Source organism: Puma concolor, chromosome A3, assembly GCF_028749965.1.
Source record: "Puma concolor isolate L17-30 chromosome A3, mPumCon1.1.hap2, whole genome shotgun sequence".
NCBI lineage: Eukaryota > Metazoa > Chordata > Mammalia > Carnivora > Felidae > Puma > Puma concolor.
This window is the reverse complement of record NC_141669.1, coordinates 36017389-36036583: the sequence shown is the minus strand read 5'-3', so window position 1 is coordinate 36036583 and position 19195 is coordinate 36017389. Positions and strand designations below refer to the sequence as shown.

The 19195-nt window shown below is 58.1% G+C and overlaps 1 protein-coding gene across 1 annotated transcript; it reads left to right on the top strand.

Moving 5' to 3' along the window:
- The first annotated feature begins 3285 nt into the window (after nucleotides 1–3285).
- PROM2 (prominin 2) lies at nucleotides 3286–18805 on the top strand. The gene is made up of 24 exons (XM_086700504.1): nucleotides 3286–3689; nucleotides 4318–4367; nucleotides 4796–4998; nucleotides 5094–5214; nucleotides 5493–5556; nucleotides 5843–5932; nucleotides 6222–6421; nucleotides 6773–6847; nucleotides 7656–7719; nucleotides 7901–8060; nucleotides 8347–8499; nucleotides 9376–9499; nucleotides 10008–10099; nucleotides 10215–10299; nucleotides 12674–12820; nucleotides 13328–13399; nucleotides 14214–14306; nucleotides 14443–14496; nucleotides 14862–14942; nucleotides 15149–15217; nucleotides 15917–16006; nucleotides 16236–16342; nucleotides 16699–16773; nucleotides 16954–18805. Exons 1-23 carry the CDS (start codon nucleotides 3434–3436, stop codon nucleotides 16760–16762), a joined length of 2514 nt encoding a protein of 837 aa, XP_086556630.1. The 5' UTR covers nucleotides 3286–3433; the 3' UTR covers nucleotides 16763–16773; nucleotides 16954–18805.
- The last annotated feature ends 390 nt before the right edge of the window (nucleotides 18806–19195 follow it).

Here is a 19195-nt window from a genome sequence, read left to right as displayed (position 1 = left end):
AACACAGAGACCAATATGGGGATTGAACTCACGAACCGTGAGATCATGGCCTGAGCCAAGTGGGATGCTTAACCGACTAAGCCACCCAGGCGCCCCCCCATTGAGCCAAGTCTTAAGGATGAACAGAAATGGGGTGAAAGCTGAGGATGAGATACAGCAGGGGGACCATGTGGGCAGGGACAGGAGAGAGCACGTGCAAGATGAGAGCAGAGCACTGTGAGAACCACCGGGGGGGGGGGGGGGGGACCGAGGGCTCTGGTGGCGCCTGGGGAGACAAGTTAAGGAATTCGCTTTCATCCTGAGGCTGGAGAAGGAGCCATGGGAGGGTTTGAAGCCAAGGGGTCACATGGTCTGATCCGCGTTTTCAATGGTCCATTCTGGAGAAATGCTCAGGAGGTGGGATGCATTTGAGTGGCTGGATGCAGGAATGAGGGAGAAGGGATGGTTTTGTGGCTTGGGGTATGTGGTGGTGGAAATTCTCTGGACCCCTGAGGCCAGAGAGAAGGGGAACCAGTCGGCTGTTTTCCCTGACAGGTGGGCACCCCCTCCTGTTTCCAGCAGGTGGCGCATGAGGCAGCCGGCAGGCCGCACCTAGCGTCCTCAGGCTCTATGAGCCCTACTGCTTTCGGAAGGGCAGAACCCCTCTCCTTGCCCAGCTCTCCCCCACCTTAACCTCAGGGCTGTGGGGCCCTGGGGACCATCAAGCTCCTGAGGACTGTGACTCAGGGGTAGGAAAGTGACCCCAGGAAGTATTCCCAAGGTAACTAGGGACAGCTTATCCCAGATCAACCAAAGAATTTCCAGGGAGAGCAGAGGGTCCCAGTGGGTAGCAGGAGGAAGGGACGTGCCGGCGTGCCAGAAACGCGTGAGTAAAAGGAGGGGGTGGGGCAGGACTACCCTTGAACCCCTTTCCACACTTCTGGAAGCCCAGCAGCTCTTAGAGGCGGCTGCGGAGTCCTCCCTGCTGTCCAACCAGCCCGCCCAGCCCCAACACAGCCACTTGCTCTGCCCCCCTCCCCCAAGGAATCAATTACAGCAGCATTTTTGGTGTTTCTGCCAGGTGCCCTCCAGGTGGGGCTGACCCAGTCCCTCCAATGAAAGATTGTTCCGTCAGGATCCGGCTCAGGAAGGAGACTCCTGGCTTGGTCACTGACTCAGGAAAATCCCTTCTTTGGAGTCTCACTTTGTCCATCTGTCAAACTGGTAGATTCAGTATCTTTATCAACCCTCCTGCCCCTAGGCCAAAAAAGAGGCTTGGTATGTTTTATTTTTTTCTTGGAGAAATCTCACCTTCAATGTGCAGGGCTTTCATTACAGGCACTTAATGAAAACAACAGCAGTAGAAACTCACGGCTTAACTGCGATAGTTGGGAAGAGAGAGAAAGAGGGGGAGACCGGACGAGGCAGGGACGGGGCTGTTTATGTCCCAAAGTCCCTGGGGTTCCCTGACCTCCTGGGAAACTGGGGTCCAAACTCCTTTGCCACCAGTGCACTCAAGTCAGGGAATACCAAAAACAAAAACAGAAACAAAACCAAACCCTAAGTGGAGTTCACGGCACCGTAGTGGATTATAGGAAGCTAGGAAAGGGCTATTTCTGGGCCAGTGCTGGAGGAGAGGAGGAGGGGGAAGGCTCTGGGGAGACCAGCCCTTCCTCTAGGCAGCCTCCAGGGGGGCCATGGTGCCCCCAGCGCAGGTACTGCGCTCAAATGAGTGGGATGGGAAGAGTGAGGCCTGGGCACAGCCCGAATTTAGCTGGCTTGCACAGTCGCGGGGCAGAGTGGCCAGGGGACTCCCTCCAGAGGTTGGGGTTGGGCCTCCAGGGGCAGTACCGGTCCTGGAGCTTCCCTGGACCCCAGGAGCCAGCACACACCCCCCACCCCCCCCCCCCCCACTTTTCTCATTGCAGCCCCGATCCTCATCTCTGAGTCACCCTTTGATGGGGTTCCGTTTCCTGTCTGCACCCCGTTATTAAGTGGACCATTCCTTCTAGACCGTGTATTCTTGCTGCTCTGAGAAAACCATAGGCGCAGCCATAGGAAGGGTAAGCGTTCTGTCGCAGGCCCAGCCCTGACTCCAATTTAAGTCACTTCTTTACCGTGGGCCCCGCCCACCATGAACAGCCCCAAATCTCTACACCCCTCACCCACCTGGCAAATCCGGGAGGGCAGAGCTGGAAGGGCAGGGCAGGAGACCTTGGGGAGGGGTCACAGGGGTGCCGGCCCCAGCCCCAGCCCCTCCCTCCAGGGCTCCTGCTGGGAAAGAGGGCTGCCATGGGCACTCACAAACTTCTATCGCTTGTTTGAACACGATGAACACATGTTGATTGCACAGACATTAGGAAGTACAAATGGGCAGAAAAGGATTAAAAATCGCCGAGATTCTACCCGGAGATGATCCAGTGTTTCATACCCTCACTCTACATACTGTTTTGTAAGCAGCTGTTTGCACTTTTTAATGCATTGTATCTTGAAGGTCAAAAGAGCCATTTCCACATCATTTTCTTTAATGACTGCCCTGTGTGTCTTGTGAGATGCTCGGTTCACCATTTCCTTGGTGGTGGTGGCCATCGGCCATCGGGATTGTTTCTGTATCGTGAATAACACTGCCAGAAACATCCCCCAACCATTTAGCAATACTTCCCCACAACCTGCTCAGCTCCAGGCACCCTCTGGGTATTGGGCATACAGCCACTTACAAAACAGAGCCCTGTGTAGACACATCTCTGGCCATATCCTTGATTAGTTCTTTCGGCTGCTGACTGGATGGGGGCATTGCTGGGCCAAAGGGCACACCTTAGCTGGGACTCACCCTCCCGAAGGATTGCGCCTGTCCGAGTGGCTCCTCTGAGAGCCACTCGGGGGCAAAGCCTGGTGGCCTCTCTGCTCCAGATCGGCCTGGCAGCAAGCGCAAGCATGACCCCAGGGGACAGAGCAGGCCCCAGAGGAAGCCGCGGGGAGGAGCCCGGTTCCTGGGTCTGTGCCGCCGTTCCGCCACCCCTTGGGCCAGCGCTTCGCTGGGTGGCTGTTTTCCCAGCCCCAGCCTGGGCTCTTGGGTCTGGGTTATGGAATACAATTTTTGAAATTGGGTCACCCCCCCAACAATCCAGAGCTAGTGAGGTGTCTCCCCTTCCCAGCTCGGAGGCAGCCCTCCTACGAGGATTTGGGGAGGGGAGAAGACGCCCTGGCTCCCACCCCAGGACGCTGGGGGCGGGTCCGGGCCAGGCCCTGCCCCCCTCCCCAAGGCCTCCGCCCCTGCCCTTCCAGCGCTGCGGGCGGGCGCCCAGGTAGCTCGGGAGCCCAAACCTGTCGGGCCGGTTTTGAGAGCCGCGGGGACACGGGATGGTGAAGGATGCACGGCCTGCCCCGCGCTCCGTCAGCACCCCCGGCCGCCTGAGCCCCGTCCTGCCTGCCCCGCAGTCCCCCGGCCGACCCCATGACGCGCGTACCCGGCCTCCTGGCGCCCCTGCTTGGCCTGGGGCTGGGGCTGGGGCTGGGGCTGATCCTGAGCTCGCTGGGGGCAGGGGCCGCGGACTGCAGGTCCTTCGGCCGCGCAGAGCGCCTGGTGTTCGCCCCGGCGGCCAGGGTCCGTTGGCTGGCTCCTCGCGACCGCCCGCCGGGGCCCCTGAACCCCCTGTACGGCACCGTGCGCCGCTTCCTCTCCGTGGTGCAGTTCAACCCCTTCCCCGCCGGTGAGTGCGCCCCTCCCTCGGGCGGGCCTCGGAGGTAGTGGGTTCCCCCTCGACCGCGGGGCGCGCCTACCCCGTCAGCGGGCAGTTGGAGGGCAGGGTCCCCAGCCTTCCTTCCCAGAAGTCCCCGGGGGCCCACCGGCATCACCTGGAAATCTTGCTGCGTGACCTTGGGCAAGCCCTTTTTCCTCTCTGAGCCTCAGTCTCTCTGTCCTCAAATAGAAGAAATTACATTAGAAGTTCTCAAAGACCTGGCTAAGATTTTCTCTGGGTCTAGGGGTGCTAGGGGTTGGGAGGACAGGAGGGGCTGCAGGGCCTGTCCCTCGCCTCTTGAGGGATAGGCTGCTAGGCCGGGCCCCTTCTCTGCTTTAACCAGGCTTCCGGCTTCTCCACCGCTGGGCCCACCTGTCGGGTTCTGGAGGAGGGGTCGGCCGGGCCTCCTCTCAGCCACTCCCACCTATGGCAGCCCTCCCTCCTCCGGAGGCCGGGGCAGAATGCACAGGGCTTCTCCTAGGGTGCCATGGCGGTGGGAGGAGCCCTTCCAGAGAGCCCACCTTGGCCTGGCAGTGAGGGTGGACACAGGCGCAGGGCAGTTGCTGTCCTCAAACGCCCAGTTTGACTCTTTCCTTAGAGTTGGTAAAGACCTTGCTGAATGAGCCGTCCTCCGTGAAGGTGGATGAGGTGAGCCCTGGAGGGGGGGGGGGGGGCGGGGGGGAGGCGGAGAGCAGTGTCGGGTGAGCATGAGGGGCAGAAGTAGAAAGGCCTCCTCAGCTCAGGCCACCTTGCTGGGTGTCCCTCAGGGTGGGGGTCTCCGGCATCCCCTCCCCCCCTTCCATTCACGCTGTAATCCGCGGGCCTAATTTCCAACCGCAGCTCTGCCATTAACTGGTCCTGGGGTTTTGCAGTGAGCAAACCTGGACTTCAGTTTCCTCCTCTACGAGATGGTAAATAACAAGGACACCACGCACTTTGCATGGGTTGGAGGAGACGTGTGCAAAGTGCCCGCTGTGGGCACATCCCCTCGCCTTCTGGTTTCCCTGTGCAGTCAGACCGGAGGCCGTCGCGTTGGGAGGGTCGGGACAACCCCTCACCCCTGCCCCCTTGCCCAGGTGGTGCGGTATGAGGCTGGCTACGTGGTGTGTGCTGTGATCGCGGGCCTCTACCTCCTCCTGGTGCCCATCGCCGGGCTCTGTTTCTGTTGCTGCCGCTGCCGCCGGCGCTGTGGGGGCCGCGTGAAGACGGAGCACAAGGCCATGGCTTGTGAGCGAGGCACCCTCATGGCCTTCCTGCTGCTGACCACCCTCGTGCTACTGTGAGGGGCGCCCAGGCCAGGTGGGAGGTGTGGGCTGAGGCCCAAAGTGCTCGTGGGCATCCAGCAAGCCCCTGCCTCCTCCCCCATCCTTGCAGCATTGGTGTGGTCTGTGCCTTTGTCACCAACCAGCGCATGCATGAGCAGATGGCCCCCGGGGTGGAGGCCGTGCCTGAGACTCTGCTCAGCCTCCGGGGCCTGGTCTCCGATGTCCCCCAGGTCAGTGCCCAGTAACCCCTCACCCCCACGAGCCTGCCTGAGCACCAGCCCCAGGCGGGGCAGAGTAGAGTGGGACCTGCAAATTAGAAAGGGTGCCCCTTTCAACACGCGCCTGACTGCCCCCTGCTGGAGAGTTGTTATAATACATAAGTGCACCCAGGGCATCCTCAGGATGGCCACCCAGCTGTGTGGGGAGCCCGGGGAGGGCTAGGGAAGGGACAAGAGGGGGGCTGTCAGGTGACAGGGAAGAGCAGCCTCATGACCCTATGTTTGCCTAGGAGCTGCAGGCCGTGGCACAGCAGTTCTCCCTTCCCCAGAAGCGAGTCTTGGAGGAACTGGATGGTGAGGGTTATAGCTGGCTGACAGGCTGGCCAGCCTCTGGGTCCCCCTGCTCAGGCCTGCCTTGGGGGCCCTCTCACCCCTCATCCTGGGCTCCACCTGGGCACACCCTTGAAGAGACAGGGATTGGGCCCAGCTGGGGAGCACAGTAGTCACCGCGTGACAGGACCAAGAAGCCAGGACCTCCCCTGCAGAGCCCAGTGCAGGGCCTGGGGAGGCTGGCTGGATGGGTGAAGAGGGCCCCTCGGCTTCTGGGGGCCAGCCCTGCAGACAACCCTGTGCTCCCCAGGTGTCGGCAAGAGCATTGGGAGCACGATCTACACCCAGCTCAAGAGCACCGTGTATGAAGTGCTGACCTCAGTGAACAGCCTGGGCCAGGGTGAGTGGGCCCAGTGTCCCGGGTGGCTGCCTCTTGGGGGCAGGCCCCATCCTCGCTCAGCCTTGGATTTCTCTCCCCGCCTCAGCAAGCCCGACCCCTGACTTTCTGATGGCTGTATCCTGGGATCCCTCCTGGCATCCCTGCCCACAACCTGGCTAAATGTGCCCCAGGGCAGTTTCCATTAAAACTGCGGAAGTTAATGACCCACATCCCTTTGGCTGGGGGGAGGGGGGAGATGTTCTGTGCCAATAACAGTGGAGACTGCTCAGTCCAGAGCGGTGTCTCTCAGCCCTGCAGCTCTCTATGGATCACCTCCAAGCCCTGAATGCCACCTTGGTGGAGCTGCGGGAGGGCCAGCGGGACCTGGAGCCAGCTGTCCGGGAGCGCCGGGAGCACCTCCTCACCCTGCTGCAGGAGCCTGGCTGCCAGGACTGCACAGAGGCCCAGAGCCGAGCCCGTGCCCTGGAGCTGGGAGCTGACTTTGACCAGGTGCAGGCCCAGGACAGGGCCGCTTGAAACGGGGGTGGGGGCGCTGCTCTGCCTGCTGCTCCAGGAATCCCTGGATGCTTCCTGAGGCAGACTGCTGATCCCTTTCCTCGGTGGCTCCTCCCCTCTCCGAGGATTGACGATGGTCATCCTGGCAATGGGGGCAAGAGCTTTCCTGGGCCACGCGCCGTACTGTGAGCTTCGTGTGTATTAGCTCCTTGAGTTCTCCCTGCCACCTGGGGAGGTGTTCCCCATTTGCACACAGGGACACTGAGGGTTCCTCCCATCCACCCTCAGGGACCCCCCCTCAGGCCTCTCTATGGACTTTGTCATACCACCACCACCCTATTTCAGGTGTCCCCAGTGGACGATGTCCTGCATCGGCTGAAGGGTGTCCCAGAGGCCAACTTCTCCAGCATGGTCCAGGAGGTGAGTGCCTGCCCAGTCTACCTGACTTCCCCATCACCTGGGAGCTCACAAGTGAGGGATCTCGTTTTCCCCCTTTGGGGTGGGAACCCAGCTGAACCTAAGACTTGGGTCAAATCAGGGCCTTACCTCCCATATGGCTCCCTGGGCTGGAGGCTCATGATGCCGGTTCTCAAGTGCACGCTCTCTGATGGGGGAGGCTGGCCTGGAACTCAGAAGGAAGAGCTGGGCCCCTCAAGGTGGGGGGGGGGGAGGGGGGCTGGGGTGGCAAGGGAGAGAGGACAGAAGCTGAGCCCTGGAGGTACAACCTGTCATGCAGATGGGCTGTGGGGGAGGGTGCGGCATGAGTCAGCACCTGTGACCCGGGGCCTGGAAAATGCCAGAGTTGGGGAAATGGTGAGTCACCTGTGCTGGGCGGCCGGCGCGGAAGTTCCCGGGAGGAAGGAAATGGAAGCTGAGGCTAGGAAGAGTAGGTTGGGGCTGGACTGTAGGGACCTAGGCCTGGCATGCGTAGGATGGATGGAAGAGAAGAGCGGATGGCTGGGAGGCTGCCGCAGTCTCGGCAAGAGAGGTGGGGAGGGCAAGGCGGGGGTCTTCCAGGAGCAATGTTTTGGGGAGCTGAGTCAGGCCGGGCTGAAGGAGGAGAGAAGAAGCCATTGACCAAGAGAACAAGGGGAAGCCTGTTTTCTCATTTCCTGAGCTGGGAGCACTAAGAGGGATGCCCCGCCTCTGGGCCTGGTGATGTCAAGGGTCCCTGAAGCTGGGACAGCAGGTGGGAAGTGGGAGGCACAGTTGCCTTTTGTTCTGGTAGGAGAACAGCACCTTCAACGCACTCCCGCTCCTGGCAGCTTTGCAGACGGCCAACGTGGTCAAAGGTGAGGCCCTGTCCAGGGGCCACCCCCACCAGAGACTTGTCGAGAGGAGGAGGGGGGGCAGTGGGGGGAGGGTGGAAGGGGAAGGCTGTCCTCCATCTGGGCCTGGTCAGAGAGTGGGCCCTCTCCGCGGGTCCCACATGTTCTTCCTGCCCCTCCCACAAGTCTCTGCTGCTTTGGGCAGAGCTGAAGAAGGTGATAGCCCAGAAGCCTGAAGGGCTGAGGACACTGGCCGAAGAGTTCCCAGGCTGGGAGGCAGCCTCTCGCTGGAGCCAGGCGCTGGAGGAGGTGGAACAGAGTAGCCGCCCCTACCTGAAGGAGGTGCAGAGATATGAGAAATACAGGTGCCTGGGAGTCCGTGGGGTGGGGATGGGATAGGCAGCCCAGCCTCTCAGCCACTGTGGGCCTGATTTTGAGCCCCCATCAACCCCTGGCTGCACTAAGCATCTGCCTCCATTTAAGCCAAGACCCCTTACTCCTCGGGCCTCTGTCTCCACCTTGGCTGTGTGCCCTTGGGATCTGAGCCTGGGGACCCCGTAGGAGCAGTGGGGCCCCACCCAGCCCCTAGGTCCTATGCCAGCCCATCCTGGTGCCTCCCTTGTCAGTGACACCGCACCCTCTCTGCGGCAGGTGGATTTTGGGCTGCGTGTTGTGCTCTGCAGTCCTGCTTGTGGTGGTCTGTAATCTGTTGGGCCTCAACCTCGGCATCTGGGGGCTGGCTGCCAGGGAGGACCCCGGCCACTCGGAAGCCAAGGGCGAGGCTGGAGCCCGCTTCCTCATGATGTAAGAAGGGCTGGGGAGAGGGGAAGGGTCTTTCCCACTGGGCGGCCCAGATTCCTCTCATGCCCATGGACAGCTCCTAGTGTGGCTACAGAAGCAAGTCCTGGGGATCAAGAGGCTGAGCTCTACCTCTGCCTCTGGCACCGATTCACTGGATGACTCCGGGCAAATTATTCACCCACCTGGGCCTCCGTGTCCTCATCTGTATACAAGGGTGGACTAGAGCGGGAATGGCAAATAAGAAGCATTTCCCCCTTCCACACCAGTGGCAACTATAGTAACCAGCGGGCACCCTTTCCCACTGAGTCAAACGTAGCCTCACAGTCCTTCTTAACCCAGTATCTAGGTAGTACTACCAATAGGAGGTGGCACCCGAGGTAGAATCTGCCTGACCCAAGGGGCGAGTGGAGGCTGAAATGCAGCCTTTGTTCTATTCTCCAAGCCTCAAACCCTGGCTTGGGGCTGTGCCTGTCCCCCAGAGAAGCCCTACAGGGCAGCACTGGTCCTGTTCAACCCTTCTAAGTTGCGGCCCTTGCAGGTGGCTCTGTTGAGGGCTGAGCTCTGGAGCCAGTCTCCTCCATGTGCCTTAGTCTCAGGGGTGGGCAGTCCTGTCTCTTCCAGCGAAGCAGCTACCTTCTCCTCTAGGTTGCTAGGGCCAGCCAGGACACCCATGATGAGGGGAGTGGGGGAAGGGGGAGGGGAACAGCCAGCAGTTCTGAGCTCTCCCCCCTGGCCCAGGAGGCTGAGCCCTCAAAGGGCTCTGCCCTGGGGCCGATTCGCTGACCACGCTGGCCCCCGGATGTGGCGGGACAGAGGGTGTGGTCCAGTGCAGCTGGCCTCTCTCTCCCATCTCAACCCTGTCCCTCTGCCTTCCCCCAGGGGTGTGGGCTTCAGCTTCCTCCTTGCCGCACCCCTCATCCTCCTTGTTTTCGCCACCTTCCTGGTGGGCGGCAATGTGCAGACGCTGGTGTGCCGGAGCTGGGAGAGCAGAGAGCTCTACAAGGTGAGCCTGCCGTGTTCTGCAGCCCAGAGGGAGGTGGAGGGGGATGAGGGCAGAGCAAGGGGTTAGAACGAAGTGGGAGCCAGAGGGGGAAAGGGGAGGGAGGGACAGGAGGATGGCTGGAGATGGCCAAGGAAAGGCAGGAAATGACAAGTGGAAAAGGGGTGAGAGAACAAATCCGTGAGTCCCTGGAATAATGCCCAGGCCCCAGGGCAGGCATCCCAGGGGCTGCACCCAGACCCGAGTCTGTCTGTTCTAATACTGAGTCTGCAAACTGGAAATCCTGGTTCTCCAGTGCTTCTAGTAGGTGAGCCAAGGTGCTGGCCCAGAGAAGTTTCCCTGCAAGGAGTTAACGGCCCAGGGGTGATTTGAGTTAGAGGCAGGTTTGGGCTGCAGTCACAGGGTCGTGGTCTCTTCTGTGCCAAGGTGGCATGGGGCCAGGCTCTAGGGGAGCTGGGATGGCCTTGCCCTCAGCCTGTTTCAGGCCCATTCCTCTTTGCCCCTTTTCCAGTTTGCAGACACCCCAGGGAACTTGCCCCCATCCATGAACTTGTCTCAGCTTCTTGGCCTGAAGAAGAACATCAGCATCCTCCTGGCCTATCAGTGAGTGGGATGCTTAGGCTGGGGGACAGAGTGTGAGGAGCAGCTGAGGTGGGTGATGTCAGCCCCCACCTGCTGTCCTTTTCTCTTGTCTTCGATGCCCATTACTTTTCCCCAGGCAGTGCAAGGAAGGGGCCGCGCTCTGGAGCGTCCTGCAGCTCAATGACTCCTATGACCTGGATAAGCACCTGAATATCAGCCAGGTGAGGGAACCTCCTGGAGGGTTGTGGGGATTCTTTCCTGCAGAACCCCTTCCTCTGGCCTTGCCTCTGTGGTAGGTCCATCTTATTGAACTTGAGAAGTCTGCAGGAGCAATCGAGGTGCCTCAGGGACAGAGGCCCCAGGTGAAAGCTCAGAGCCTGACCCAGGGCGAGAGCCCAGGGAGGCTTCTAGGGTGTGTGGGTGGATGGATGAGGTCCTGGAGGCCATGACCGGCTCTGAGTGCTGTGCTCGGGGAAGAAGTGAACACAGCTGAGGTTGTAGTAGGAAAGGATAAGGAGAGTGAATGAGAGGGCTAAGGTGTGCGTGTCCTGGCTGAGGACAGGCATTGGTTGGGACACTGCAGTCAGTAGTGGGGTGGTTGAGAATGGGGTATGTCAGTGAAAATGACAGTGATGAAGTTGGGTGTCCCTGGGGGAGGGCTCACCAGAGGCCCTTGGCCAGGCTCACACAGCCAGTAGGTGGGCAGGGTTTGAGCCCTGCCCTTCAAGCCTGTTCCGTTAACCACTGGACTTTGCCAGAGCTTGGTGTATAGAAACCATATCCATACTGGCAAGAGACAATTCTAGGACAGAGAGAAGGAATGGCTGCTTCACCGGAGGGGATGTATTTTGAGAATGTCGTTTTCCTAAGGGTGCACAGAAGCTGTAACATATTCCTTCCTTACCTCTGTCTGCACTTCAGTGAGGTGGGGAGAGCCGCCTGGACTCCCAAGGCCCCTGGGGAGCCTTTCCCAAGCATGTCCTGGGAAACCCCTGTGTCTCCCCCCTGCCTCTCCCCCTGACCCACACTCCTACCATGCTAACTCCTGATCCCTCCTCCTCTCCAGAAACCCTTCCAACTCCTCTTAAATCCACCAGCCCTTCTCAACCCACAGCGTAGCATAGCCAAATGGTTCAGATTTCAGTTCCAACTCCGTGTCTGAAAGTGTAATCTTGCGTACTTGGCACACTGCCTTAGCTGCCTCCCCTTTCTGCATCCCTGGCAGACGAAAGGTCCACAGAGCAGCCACATCCCAATGTGAGGCCAGAGCTACTGCCCCATGGATGAAGGCTGGCCAGGGAGGACTGCAGCAGGGGACCCGGGCAGAAGGTGCCCCTGCTCTGCTAGCTGGACGTCATGGTTCTCAGGGGAGGTTCCAGCTCACAGAATAGTGTGGACGAGCTTCAGGTTCAAAGGGACTGGGCAGTCCTTCAGGGCCATGTGCAACACACCAAATGTGACCTTAAGAGCACTTGTCTTCAAAGGAGATAAGAACGAGCTGATGATGCAGAAATAAATATGACAAGGTGTGCTTTCCAGGGCACCAGGAGGGCTCTGCTCGCCTTCAAGCCTCTCCTGTGTACCTGTCTGTTATGCTATACCTGTCAGGTATACCCTTGTGCCTGAAACACTGCCATAGGACCCCCGCCTCTTCAAGGATTAGAGGGAAGCAGTGTGGCAGGATAGGGAGGGGTGAGCGGGGCTGGGTTCTGTTAGCTAACTTGCTATGAAATCTTGGGCCAGTGAATGTTCCTCTCTAGCCTCAGTTTCTCATCTGTTAAACATCGGGGCTGAATTTCATGCCCAGTCTCTTCTAGCAATGGTTGAAAAATGCCAAGAGTCCCCTTTTGTTTTTTAATGTTTATTTATTTTGAGAGAGAGAGAGAGAGAGCGCACACAAGCAAGCAGGGAAGGACCAGAGAGAGAGGGAGAGACAGAATCCCAAGCAGGCGCTGCACCGTCAGGGTGAGCCTGGCATGGGGCTTAAACTCACGAACTGTGAGCTGAAGTCAAGAGTCAGACACTTAACCGACTGAACCACCCAGGTGCCCTCAAGAGTCCCCTTAAACTGTGGTCTCTCTTGGAAATGTGATTGTGTTTCCCCACTCATTCACTCATTTGTACGCACTCAACAAACTTGTATTGTGCCTGCCACATGTGAGCCTCTGCTCTACACTGAGGGGCTGGTACAGAATGGGCAGACAAGTTGCCACTCTCCTGGAGCTGATGGCAATAAACAAGCCCACAAATAATTTCAGAACAACAGATACTTTGAAGACCTTAACAAGGGTGATGTGATAAAGTTGGGCCAGGGAAGCTATTTCATATTGGGTTGCCAGAGGGTCTGTGTTTCTGTCCGTGAGCCAGATAGTTGCAGAGGAGAGCTAGGTCTTGGTGGGGGTGGGTTGGAGTAGGGACAGGTGGGAAGCAGAGGCCTCCTGGGAGACTGTCTGGGGCTGGGAGTAGCCAAGGTGGGGGCCTTGGATATCCAGAAGGAGGGCCCTGAGAGCTTGGGGACCCCTCACCTAGGATAGCAGCTCTGGGGTCCTGGTTCAGCAACTGGGCACACCCTCACCCTGTCCCCCACCCCCTCAGTATACCGCCAAGCTGCAGCAGGAGTTGCAGAACCTTAAAATAGACGTGAAGAATCTGGACCTGCTGAGCCCAGCCGCCCACCGGGACCTGGAAGCCCTGCAGAGCAGTGGGCTGGAGAACATCCACTATTCCACCTTCCTTGATCAGGTCAGCAGGAAACACCTCAGTCCAGACCATGGAAGAACAGAGGGGCTTGCAGAGGAGCTGGGGTGGGGGGTGGTGTATTGTCTCATCACAGCCCTCCATGTTCCCTTCACCTCTCCACACGTCCCTGGGGCCTCTTCCTGTTGGGGGTGTCTGCACACCATGTGCCTCAAGCCTGTCCTGGAGCCACCATCTGGGCTGGGCCGGAAGGAACGTGCTCCCACCCAGCAGCGTGTGTCGCTGTTCATGGTCCTGAACCCACTGCTGTGGACAGTATGCAGGTGGGAGGAGGCCTCTTCGATGGGTTACACCAGAGGGCGCCTCATTTTTTCCCCTTCTATCCTAATGGGAAATGCCTGATTTATTTTACAGTTTCAGGTCAAACCCACTGTGACCAACGTGTCACAATAGATTCAGCTCGTTTGGGGTACTTCTGAATAGACTGTACCCCAGTACAGGGCTGGAGGAGCCATAGTGCATCCCCTCTTGGCTTCTCCTGTCTATCTCCAGATCCAGAAGCCTGTGGTGAACACCGACGTGGAGAAGCTGGCTCAGGAGCTGGAAGGACTGGCCCGGACCCAAGTGAGAAAGACCCGAGACCCCACTGGGCAGGCAGGAGTCAGACAGAGAGAGGCCTGGGAGGAGGGAGATTGTGGGAGGGCTTGGAGGGCATGAAGGCAAGGACAGGGGATTGAGGGCTCCCACCAGTGACCTTTGAGGCTCTGGATCCCCTGGCTGGGCTTCAGAGCTTGGCAGAGTCGGTTCTGACTCAAGCTACCTACCACCAATGGCTGTGTGGCCGTAGGCAGGTCATTCAGCATTTCCAGGCCTCGGTTTCTTCATCTGCGAAGTAGATTATCTTCCACCTCAGATCACATGGAGTAACTGCTCTGACATCACACAGTTGGGCAAGCGTTTCTTAGTGCACACCGCTCAGGGAATCTGCTGGGACAGGTGTGAGGACAATGCGACGGACCAGATATCACGATAGTTGCCCTCGAGGAGCTTACACGCTATTGGAAAAAAATAGCATTTTGTATTTATAAGTATTTAAAGCTTAAAGAGTTCTCTTCAAAACATAGACCCCACACCAACTCTGCATGATGGGCAGACAAGGAGTATTCCTGTCTCAGCAGATGCCACTGCAGCTCAGACAACCTCTGTGGCTCTGACTTAGGAGCACCTAGTCAGCTCTGGGTGGACCTAGAACTTGGGCTTAGTGCCCCCAAACCTGGATCAGGCCCAGGAGCTTAAGGTGGCCTCGGTTTTCTGCCTCTGAGCCCAGCACTCTCCACATCTTCTCAGTATGTCTGGCTGAACAGCTGGGTAAAGAATGTGTTGGCGAAGGCTGGGCTGTCCCTGGCAGAGTGCCATTCCCATCCCTGTCTCCCCTCAGGGCAGTTCTGTGCTGGGGCAGCAGCTGCAAGAGGAAGCCCAAGGGCTCAAAAACCTCTATCAGGAGAAGGTCCTCCCCCAACAGAGCCTTGTGGTAAGCTTGGAGGCCCAGGGAGCCTGGAACCTGGGGAAGAGGAGAGGCAGGGAGGGGTAAAAGAGGAAGGAAGGGCCGGAAACGCTCCTTTTCTACCCATCCCTTCCCTTAACCATCCCTGCTCTCTTCTCCACAGGCCAACCTCAACCTCACTGTCAGGGCCCTGGCATCCTCAGCCCCGAATCTCCAGGTGGCTGCTGGGGAGGGGGAGGGGGAGGGGGAGGGGGAGGGAGAGCAGGTGGGCAACAGAGGGAAAGAGGAAGTCAGGGCCTTGTTGGCTTGGGATGTCATCTGCTCTGCCCAGTCCCACTGGAGGTTGAGGGTAGAGGGTGGGAAGAAATGGGGGTGGATGAGCAGATCCTTAAAGACCACCATCTTTAGCCTCTGTGTCCTTAGGGCCTAACACCCACCCCCACCCCCACCCCCCCACCCCCCACCGCTAAGGTGAGTATGTGTGTTTTACACGTTGAATGAATGAATGGGTGAATGAATGCATAGCATCTCGCTGAACAAACAGGGCATTAAGTTAAGCCTCTCTTCTCTTCAATCCCCCAGACAGAGACCTCTCGTGTCTTGGACAATGTCACTTACCTAAAAGGACAGCTGCCTACCTGGGCCACCAGTATCTTGAGGAATGTGAGTGGTAGATGGGCAGAGGCAGGGGGGCTGCTTCCTAGTCAGAGATGGGCTGAGGCACTCAGGCACATGGAGCTTCTTCTCCATCCCTGTCCCCTCACCGTGGCTCCCAGGAAAGCCAGCTCGGCCTGCCCTGTCCGGCATGGGGCGCGGGGTTGCTGGTTCCTGGAATACCTGCCAGTCCTGGACTCCTCTCTGTCCTGCAGGAAAGTGAGTGTTTCCTGACCCGAGAGATGGGTTACTTCTCCCAGTACGTGGCCTGGGTAAGAGAGGAGGTGAGTGGGGGCTCAAGCTCTCCTGGCCTCAAGCAGGTTCCCAGCACCACCGGCTCTTCACACTGTTACATCCCTCCTCTGCCCCGAGAGCCCCTCGGGGTGCCCTAGGCCTTCAGCATTGAGCCCAAACTCCCAGATCTGCACCCCTGCTTCCTGGCTGGGTTCTGTTCACTCAGCCTCTGCCACAGCCCCTCTCTGAGGCCTGAGTGTGAGCTGGGCTGGCCCTGGCTCTCTAGAACATGCCATCCACACCTTGTCACCATACCCTTCCTCATGCCGGTCCCTTTGTCCAGCTCTCCAAGTGCACCTCCTCCTGCAGGCCTGGGCTGACCACAGCCTCTGCAAGCTATCTGGCACCCACACTAGGCAGGTGGGGTCTTGTTCAACCCTGAGTACGTGTGTGTGTATGTGCACATGTATGCAGTGAGTGTGTGTGCGTGCACAGTGCCGGGCACACAGTAGGGGCTTAACAGAGGCTGGTGAATGGGACGGAAAAGATAAGAGTGGAGCAATGAGCCTATGTCAATGTGTCCTCATCTCTATGTCCCTGCATCCATGTGTCCGTACAAACTGTGCAGTGGCTCCCTACGGGGTCCCTGGACCTAACTCTGTTCCTGTCAACCTCTTTCTCTGAATATGGGGTGTATACCTGTGGGTCTGAGTGTCTCTGCATGTACCTGCCTCATGTTGACCCCACAGGTGACTCAGCACATTGCCACCTGCCAGCCTCTCTCCCGAGCCCTGGACAATGGCCGTGTGATCCTGTGTGACATGATCGCTGACCCCTGGGTGAGTGCCTCAAGCTCATCAGGGCTCGTGGACGTGGAGGCCCCAATCGGAGGGGCGGCGTGAGCAGGGCACGAGGTGAAGCAGGACTCTTGCCTCCAGGCCTGCCCACCAGCCCTTCCCCTCAGCCCGCACCCCTCATGGAGTCAATGGGAGGACTAAGGGTACAGAGCAGGGTGGGAAGACTTTGCTGCCGAGCCACAGCAAGCTGACCTCACAGCCTCTGTTCTAGAATGCCTTCTGGTTCTGCCTGGCATGGTGCACCTTCTTCCTGATCCCCAGCATCATCTTTGCCGTCAAGACCTCCAAATACTTTCGTCCCATTTGGAAACGCCTCAGGTGAGGAGGCTGCCAGGTACTGAGGAGGGGACATCAGGGGTCCAGGAAGGCGTCCTTCTAGTTGCTGGGTTCTACGCCCCGGCACACCCCCTCCTGAGGCCTCCCAGGCTGAGGAGGCTCATGCCTAGCCCTGAAGAGTCACACCCTCTGAGGCACTCCAGGTCCAGAAAGTTCTTTCGTATGTCTGCCCACATCCTTCTTGTTGCAAACACATCTACCCAGCCTCTGCTTTTAGGAACTCTTCCTACCCCCTGGAGAGCTTCTGCAGCCGGAAAATCGGGGCTCTGGGCTTGTCCCTGCGTCAGGGCCAAGGGTCTGTGCCTGGGTGCTCACTCACTCTTTCTGCGACGTCACAGCTCCACCAGTTCTGAGGAGACTCAGCTCTTCCGCATCCCCCGGGTCACCTCCCTGAGGCTGTAGGACCCCAGTAGGTGAGTGCCAGGAGTGGGGGGAAGAAGGGAAAGGAAGGGTGTGGGACTCGGGGTCTCTAGGGCCCAGGAGGGAGGGAATGTTCTGGGACTTGACAGGGTCCGAGTGTTGGATCTGGCCCACCCAGCCTGAGCCCTGCCCCCCGCCCCCGCCTCACCCGTTTGGCTCTTAATCCATAACAGGGATGTTTGCTGGCTGCTCGGTGATGCCTGATGCCGCCTGCCTCCCTCCCCTTTGACTCGGACTGGACCAGAGGACGCCGTTGCTCTTGCTCTGAGCCCAGACTGGCATCAGGCCTGGATTGTCCCTCAACTCCAGTTACCTGACCCCATTTTGCCCATTTCTTTCCCACCCCCTTGCTGCTCATGGACCCCTTTTTTCATTCTCAAATGTACACGTGACTTTTGGTGAGCTACAGGAGCCAACAGGTTCTTCCAGGTGTCGGTCCCTTACCCTCCTCGCTGCAATATATTAGCACCAGGAAGAGCCTGTTCTCCATCTATTGGAACCCCTTCCTCAGCCCCCGGGGTGAGACGACGAGGCCCCGCCCAACCCCATTCTGTCACCATCTGCCCCGCCCCCTGTCCACTCCTCTCTAAGCTCCTGCTCCTTTTCCTCATCTGACCCGCCCACCTGTCCCAGCTTCACTCTGCTCCAGCCCTTATGTCCTCTCCCCAGGGAAGCCCTTTTCCCCACTTTGTCCCCTCTCTACCTTATCCCGCTACCTTGCTGGTACCCAGGGACCCCCTCCTGCCCAACCAAACTAATCAGGTAAAGCCACCAAGTAGGCCAGGGGCCACCAGGGCTCTGCCTCACAGCTCTCGAGCCCTCCACTTCTAGGGACCTGGACCCTCCATAGGTCCTGACCTGGATTTCTGGCCCCCCAGTGGGGCGAAGGAGGTCTGTTTGAAGGCTGAGCCCCTTGCCCGTACCCTAGGTTGGAAATAGTGCTATTTGTCCTGCAGTTCCTCTCCGAGCACTGGTTTTCTAGGAAGGGACTTGGGACCCCAGAAAGCAGCCTCTTCGACAGTCCCCACCCAGCTTTCCCGGAAGAGATCTGGTGACCACAACAGGATTTTTCCCTGTGGCCCTTACTCCTTCTATCCTATGCATGTGGCCTAGGGTTATCCCTAGTCCATCCCTGTGCCCTCTCTGCATGCTGGATGCTGAGTTCTAGAAACAGGGAAAGGGAGGAGGAGAGAGAAGAGATGGACAGAACCTCGGATCCATGGAAGTGTTCTCACTTCCTAAGCCTTGGCCTTGGATCTTTAACACCAGCTTTCCCAGGCTACAGCCTGGTGTTTGGCGAGTTTTTTTGGAGAGGAGAAACCAAGGCCTCCTCTGACCATAGACATCCAGGATCACCCCAGCAATCAGCAGGTGGGGAGTGGGACCCACTCTGGGAGCAGGCAGACCTGGGCGCACATCCTGGCTTTAACGCTAGTTGGCCAGGACACCTTGAACATGTTATGTGTGTTCCCTAGACCTCAGCTTCTCCATTTGCAAAATGGAAAGAGTAGTCACAACCAGCTCCTAGAGCTGTGACATTGCATGGAAAGCCCTTAGCAGGAGTCTGCCACAAAACAAGTGCTCAAATGCTGCTTTGCTTTTTTTTTTTTTTTTTTTTTTGCCATGACTGTTCTGGGCCAGGGGCCGAGCTGGGTCTTGGCAGGTACAAGGGAGGAGGGAGATGGGTCCCTGTTCAAAGGCGCAAAGCCCCTTAAGATTGTAGTCTGCTGAGTTTTGGAGGGTGTCTATGTTCAATTGCATCTTACAGAGCAGCAATGGATTTGCTACTAGAAAGTAGGACGGTGCATGTACAACGCGCTGTCATTATTGCAAGCACACTCCAGACAGGCATCCTTGAATGTAGCACAGTTGCTTCTTTTTGGCTTTTCCCCGAAGCTTCTTTGCCTTGTCTCTCATCCGTTGGCCTCTGCAGGGGAACCGTGGCACCCTGCATGTTAAGAATGAAGTTGATGGGATAAAAATAGAAAGAGGACGATTAAAAATCATTTCTGGTTCTCCAGCAAAGCTCTCTACCTTGTCCTTCACATATGTGGGCATGCTGCACATAGTTATTTTAATAACTCCCTGATACGGATCCTCTTTGAGTCTATTTCTAGCGTCTGTTGTTTCCCTTGGTTTTTGTTAGTTTTGTCTGTCTCCTCACATACGTGGCGATTTTCGACTGAACGCCACCCATTCTATCGGAAAACCTGTAGAAAGAATCTGAGGCATAGAATGAAGTTAGTCTACCTCCATGAGGGTTACGTTTACATCTGGCGGACGGCTTGGGATTTAGCAAACCACGGTTGTTTTAATCTACTTTCAGGACTGAGATGATTTGCAGTCCCTTGGAGTGCTGGTCTAGTTCCGGCTCATTTGTTTTCTGGGGGTGAATTCCCCTGGGGTCCCAACCCA